The 7,377-nt window shown below is 45.9% G+C and overlaps 1 protein-coding gene across 1 annotated transcript in view; it reads left to right on the forward strand.

Moving 5' to 3' along the window:
- Positions 1 to 6,625, forward strand: part of LOC124593992 (acyl-CoA Delta-9 desaturase-like) — a 66,312-nt gene extending 59,687 nt beyond the window's left edge. The window contains exon 5 of the mRNA XM_047132344.1: positions 6,292 to 6,625. Within this exon, the coding sequence (XP_046988300.1) occupies positions 6,292 to 6,625 (334 nt within the window). The remainder of the gene's footprint in view (positions 1 to 6,291) is intronic.
- Positions 6,626 to 7,377: the final 752 nt, after the last annotated feature.

Genomic DNA, 7,377 nt, shown 5'->3' on the forward strand with positions numbered 1-7,377 from the left:
GTTTATGTTGATCTCTATTCCAATTTTCTGTACAGATTCCGGAACTCTCGGAACCGAGGTGGTGCTAAGCGTTTTTTGGTGTGTGTATGTGGCTTATCGTCAGCTGCTGGACCTTTTCATCCCATTATTTTTAACTCCTCATCCATGGTCATTGAGCTAGCCGGACTGCTGTTATGCAATTTTGAACTCGCGATTGATTCCTTCCACTGATTTCATGCGATTTCGCGCAGCCAGTCTCTGCAACGCTCGACTGTCCCTGCCCATCATTGCATGAGGTCTGCGTGGCCATGGTTCAGCTGTATTATTCCTCCGCGTTTCCACTTTACAATAACGTCACCAACAGTTGAGTTGAGCAGCTGTAGAAGGGATGGAAGTCTCTGATGGATCTGTTACTCACATGACGTCCAACGACAAGTCTACGTTCGGAATGACTGAGCTGTTACTGCTTGTCTACTGACAGTACCGTAGTCCTCGACCCCTCTTACGCTGTCACGTCAACCTTTCGTGACATTTAGTGGTCTATACTGCAAACTGGATATTTTTGGTCCGATAACATAGATGGTCGAACCTCAACTAGAGCAGAATACCCCAAACTGCGTCAAACGTAATTATGTTGCTACTCAAAGCGTGCTCCTATGGATGTTTAAAAAAGGTTCGTACAAGCGGGAAGGGGCAGCGCTAGTAAACATTAACTTGAACTTGAACGTTCATACCCACTATGAATCATTATTTATCTTAATTTACACGTGACCTTATCTCTACACAAATCTTATCGATAGAATTCCTCATCCCTTTCTTCTCCGCACACCACTACCACGAATACAAGTGGCAGCTAGCCGTTTCTTTTTCTTTCACTCATTTGTTCCTTAACTTCTCCTACTTCTCTTTTTCTGTCTGCACGATTCACTGACTTCAGAGAGGGAATTGCTTAACGTAAGCGTTCCTACTATCTACGAGTTATCATTAAGATTTCTCTGTCCTGCAATTGCGTAGGGTTCCGCCGCCAGTCGGTTGAAATAAAAGTTTTCTGAATATCACACCGCGTCAGAGTGCAAAAACTTTACCGGAGAAACCAACGTTTTGGCCACTTTTGCAGTGGCCTTCTTCTGGGTATGCTGAAGACCCAGAAGAGGGCCACTGCAACCGTGACCGAAACGTTGGTTTCTCCAGCAATTTCTTTTTACATTACAACGCGATGCGATAGTGAGTGAAAGTTTGTCTACTTTTCTCTATCAGTTTGGCAACATTACGATGTACTCACAAGGTTAACTGAGAAGGACAGTCGTTACTCAGATGTGGTATCACACCGCATCCATACCGCGTTGAGATTTCAGTAGTAGTATTTTTCATTGTGATAGTAACGATAAAGACTCAGGCCACCAATGAGTCAGAATCAGTATCAGGACTCATCGATGATTTTGAAGTTTAAATTTTGTAGACGGAATGTTAGCGCAAGTGTCTGAACTTTGCGGGCATTCACACAGGATGAGGTATCGGATGTAATTATCACTAATCAGTGTACGTCCTTAGTTTGTTTGATTGTCGCACCCGTAGCCCAAACTACATTCTTTGTTTATTTTCATGAATAGCCCTGCCGCTGTGAGCAAGTAAGCTAGCATCATCCGGTAAGGGCAACGGCACTGTTTGTTTTTACGCCTCAATGAGGAAGACTCTGACCATTTTTTTCTTTTTGTCAAATGCTTAAACCCACTACAGAATAAAATCATTCAATAAATGTAGTACGATGTGGCGAGTGCAGTTCAAACTAGGAGGGAGGTTGCGAAACCTTTGAGGTTGCACACAGCTGTGCAAGAGATAGTGAAATATGACAACATTACGGACTTGAGGGCTACTATAAATGAGTAATTTGTTTTCGGGGCTGTATATTTTCTGAAGTATCACGTGTACAAATATGTGATATGTATAGTTGCGTGGATAGAACCGTAAAGTCACCAAGTTTGCAGTTTGAGTTTGAGCTCTACGAATGTTCATCGACAGCCCCTCTTGTCACACGTCACACGTCCAAATGTTAATCCATACCTTATGCAGCAACATCTCCTGTCTGTGATCATCAAAGCAACACTGTTGTGGTCTTGGAGCTATTCCGTTATTCTTGGCAGTGGGATATATACACACGATTCTTAAAGTGCTCCCAAATGAAAAAGTCACAACGCATTAGGTCAGGAAATCTGAGAGGTCAAAAGAATAGAGCCACTTCTTCTTCACCACTACGCCCAATCTAGCGTCCATTTGTAGTTATCCACCGAAGGACATCGATGGTACAAGGAAGGGATTCCCCTTCGTGTTTGAAGATCAAATTATCGGAATCAGCAGTCTGTTTAGAAAACAATCACAACTGCTATTTCGAGGTAAGAGGTGCCCATTAAAGTTTTCTCACAGAAAAAGACGGACCATACAGGTTCGTCTGTGATACTGCGCGGAAAACATTAACCGTCGTTGAATCTCGCTCATGAGCCATAGTTTCATGAGGATTTTAAGTGAACCACATTCTCACATTGTGCCATTTAAGCCCTCCAGATAAGTGGAAGTTCGCTTGGCGCTGAATATCAGCCTGAAGGCGAAATGTTCGTTCTCAAATGCTTCCCGCATTGTGCTGCTAAACTGAAGGCGTCGGCCATAATTTTTTCTGTTTTAATTATTGCATGAGCTGCAGACGGTACGGTTTGAAATGAAACCGTCGTCGCAAGATCTCCCACACAGTTTGCTGTGTTGTTCCATGTACGTGGCTTCTGCGGACCATTGATTTTTTTTGTAATGGGTACAAAACTTCCCTTCCCTCTCTTCACGATTGCCTCCGGCACACTTGATCGATCGGTACTTTTCTCTTAACTGAGACAACCAAAACACAATGCTCTGTTTGCATGGCGGTTCTTTTCCATACTATCTTCTGAATAAATGCTGCACTGTTGTAACAGATAAATATCTCACACATTCCAACACATAAAAATTCTTTACTCCTTCGTCACCATTTTGTCAAGGCAGTGCACATGGAACGCCAATTCGTGGGCACAATGCAAGCTCTATGAGTTTACGGTTCTATTCATGAATCATCACGTACAAACTTTGAAAACGAATGAGTCATTTATAGAAGCCCTTTACTGCACACAGACGTTTGTCGCCAACTCTAACATACCCCTCTGGGACTTCCACCTAGCAACACGCTACGACTTTGATCATAAAAGACAAAGTATTGAAAGAGGTCAGCGATAGTGACGCACTTAAATACAAATCACAAACAGAAGTTCTTAGTTATTCCGTGCAAGGGGGTATGGCATTGAAAAGTAATGCATCTTCCAGTTTCTTGATAACAAATCACTCCCACTCTAATAAACAAAAATACTTTTCTTGATGTGAGCCCATTGTGTAGCAACCTCACTCACTGTAGAGTACATGTCACCACTGCGTGAATACAAGCCTGCGCTCTACGTGGCATGCGGCATACGGGTTCTTTTAACCATCGTTTGTCTAATTTAGCTCATTCTTCAGTGGCAATCCTGATCAGCTCTCCTAGGTTTTCGTGATGTGACAGGACGTGTTCACACATCTCTTTTCAATCGAACCCAAGTATGTTCCATGGGCTTTATATCGAGAGTGCACGGAGGCCAATCCACGACTGATGAAATGGTAGACGATGGATGCAAGATAGACTCGAGAGTTGTCATCGATAAACTTGAATTCTTATACCACACTCTGATGAAACGGTGGGGTGGGAGATGTTATCCCTGTATTCGTGAGAGGTGGGTTTGCCCTGGAGACACAACATTAGTGTATGACCCCCTCACATGTCGCCACCGTAGAACGTCACCGATTCTCCACCTTGCTGTTTCAATTGACAGGACGTGACTGCAGCATTACCAGGTTCCTGGTATCAGATATATTCGGCATACATCTATGAAGCGACCTTTACGCCATGTTTCCAAAGTTTGTCCTTGATAATTTTGTGACAGGTTGTACCGTTCAGCATGATGTCTGTGTTCGAGGGCCAAATCTCTCCATGGTCATCTAGAATACAAAGAGGCGTTGTGGAGCCTGTTTCGCACAGTTTAGATGTACACGTCCTTCCGAGTCATTGTCTATCGTAGTGGCAGTCTGGTCGGAGTTCCTTTGGGCTAGAAGTTGCAGATACCGGCCATATGCCGTAGCTGTTACCCTAGGGTGATCAGTCAAACAAGCCACGATCGATATGAGTGTTTAGGAAACTCAAGTGTATCACATCACTCTGTGTCACCACTATTCACTTCGCTCATTCTCTTATTGACAATCGTTGCTGACATAAAGCAACAACACGTGTGAGATCATACTCTAGTACCTGACTTCTTAGCATCGTAGAACGTCCATATAGTGCCCACAAAAGTCACTACACTGTTTTCTGAACGAAGGTACGTGTAATTGCTTCACTGATGTGCAATGAAATCAACATGGTTGCCATTTATGCTGCTATAGGCAAGGTTGTTTACATGTTCAGTCAGTTGAAACAAGACGTTTGGATTCACCACGCCGTAGGTCGAGGAGGAATGCGTTTGCGACATACACATGTGAAGCAAGACTTCTTTTGAGCCGGTGCAGAATTTATTTATGATGTACACTAAAATAACTGCTTAGGTATCATTTTATTTAATCCACACCAGCTGTAAATTACTCGTTTGGCCATATTTTCATTATCAGATTCCCTTTGTGGCTCAACTAGCCACAGCTCTGACGAATTCATTTTTTCTTTTAAAGCAGTGTTTGGTATGCATTGTAATGTCTCTTTTTTTCTAAGTGGTTACAGATATACAAAGCAGACACATCCAAATCTGCGAAATAAGTAAAATAACGTGATCTTTTGTGCTTTGAATTAAATTTGAAAATGACTAGTCAAGTGGTTTTGGATATGCAACATTTTTGTCCAGTTTTCTGCAAAAACAAATACTGTAGTTCGACTGTCACACTTTCTACCCATCGCTTCGCCCGCGTAATATATGTTTGATATGTACTGTATCTGTAACTAATATACTTTTAAGATATTTGTCACTTATCTATACATATACACACATCAAAAAAAGTTTTGCGTAACATCGGTTCCGAGAGTTCCAGAACCTGTACAGAAAATTGGAATAGACATCAACATAAACATTATTTCCGCCCTTTTTATTACTCATGAAAACCACACATTGCACGTTGTACCACCATACACACACCTTCAGAGGTGGTGGTCCAGACTGTTGTACACACCGGTAGCTCTAATACCCGTTAACGCGTCCTCTTGCATGGACGCATGCCGTATTCGTTGTGGCATACTATCCACAGGATCATCAAGACACTGTTGGTTCAGATTGCGCCACTCCTCAACGGCGATTCGGTGTAGATCCCTCAGAGTGGTTGGTGGGTCACGTCGTCCATAAACAGCCCTTTTCAATCTATCCCAGGCATGTTCGATAGGGTTCATATCTGGAGAACATGGTGGCCACTCTAGTCCAGCGACGTCGTTATTCCGAAGGAAGTCATTCACAAGATTTGCACGATGGGGAGCGCGAATTGTCGTCCACGAAGACGAATGCTTCGCCAATATGCTGCCGATATGGTTGCACTATGGGTCGGAGGGCGTCATTCACGTATCGTACAAGCGTTACGGCACCTTCCATTACCACCAGCGGCGTACGTCGGCGCCATGTAATATCACCCCAAAACAGCAGGGAACCTCCACCTAGCTGCACTCACTGTTCAGTGCGCTTAGCCTGACCAGGTTGCCCCCAAACACATCTCCGACGATTGTCTGGTTGAAGGTACAGGGTAGCGCACGAAATGTGTTACCATTTTGTTTTTGAATATAAACTTTATTGTCAGTACAATATGAAAGGAACATATACTACAATGAAGACCCGTCCATGGAGATTTGTTCTAACTCAGCACCTGCTCAATATGGCCACCATTTCGTTTCCTAACTTCCTTCAAACGAACACTGATGTTATTGATTACCCTACGGCACATGTCTTCCGTAATTTCACCGCAAGCTTGAAGAATAAGTCTTCTGCAGATTCCAGTGGTACTTACACTCCCAAGTTTAGAACCGCATTTTGTCTGCTGGGCTGAGCGAGCGAGTTCAGTACTGCCTTCGTGACGTACGCGCCACAGCCTGTCTTTCTCGTGGGCCTCGGGCCCGCTGTCGGTGACGTCACACCGAGCGCGCCACGATCTTCGGGTTCCGGGATATACGTTTGACTGTACAGACTTGTTTATTTTTTAAGGTGGTGGAGTTTTCGGATATGACGAGTCGGGCGTTTTCCGCAGGTCGATCAGCGCGACGGACAGCCTGGCGATGGGGGCGTTCGGGCTGGGCGAGGGCTGGCACAACTTCCACCACACGTTCCCCGGCGACTACAAGGCGGCCGAGCTGGGCGGCGGCGCCGTCAACGCGACGGCCGCCTTCATCCGGCTGATGGCGGCCCTGGGGCAGGCGTACGACCTGCAGACGGTGCCGGCAGAGGCGCTGCGAGCCAGGGCGGCCCGCACCGGCGACGGCTCGCACCCCTCCGTGGCCGCCGGCAGGCCGCCGCTCAGCGCGGGCGGCTCCGACGCGCACTACAGGGCGGGCATCCGCCGCGCAGCCGGCGCCTGCAGCTAGCCAGCCGCGCCACCGGGCATCTGGCCCACAGTCAGCGTCTCCTGACGTCCGAAAACGGAGCTGAAAGACGACTAGCCTGTCTACTGTGTACGAAGTATTTTTAATTGGCCTAAACTTGTAAATACTTTGACATGTCCTATATCCTTGTAAAAAGAGATCTACGGACGAATAACGCTACTACTACTACTATTACTAAAGTCAGCAGTACATTGCTCTTTGTCCCACTTGGAAGCGTACAAGCTTCTGACGAGCGGTAATTTCTTTTTCCGTTTCCTGTTGTTCGTTATGGCCAGGTAGGAACCATAAACCAGTTATGCGATCTGAAGTTTTCTCGTCGTATTTCCAATTTGAATAGTTCTCGGGTATCCGACCGGGAAGCGTCGTAATTTCTCCACAATATTTCGGAAGACGTACACGCTGCCATCTTGAAGTGGTCCCTGACGAATTCTGTCCTGTTCCTCTCGGCGCCTTATATATACTAGCCATTACCCCCTCCACCGTTCCGCTCCTGGTGTCCTCGATGCGGCCGGCACGGCGGCTATTGGAGGTGGTGGGGGAAGCGGCGCCTGGGTCTGAACTGAGGTCTCCCTGCTGCCGCCGTCGGGGGCGGTCATCGCTCTCTGGGACCGCATCTTCCTACTTCTGCGACTGCATTACTGAAGAGGCCATCGAAATCCGACTACAGGACGATCTAATTACTAAAGACAGCGGCCTTCAACTTAGTTAGGCTTGGAACCCTGCACCGAGCCTGG

Source organism: Schistocerca americana, chromosome 2 (genome assembly GCF_021461395.2).
Source record: "Schistocerca americana isolate TAMUIC-IGC-003095 chromosome 2, iqSchAmer2.1, whole genome shotgun sequence".
Taxonomy (NCBI): Eukaryota; Metazoa; Arthropoda; class Insecta; order Orthoptera; family Acrididae; genus Schistocerca; species Schistocerca americana.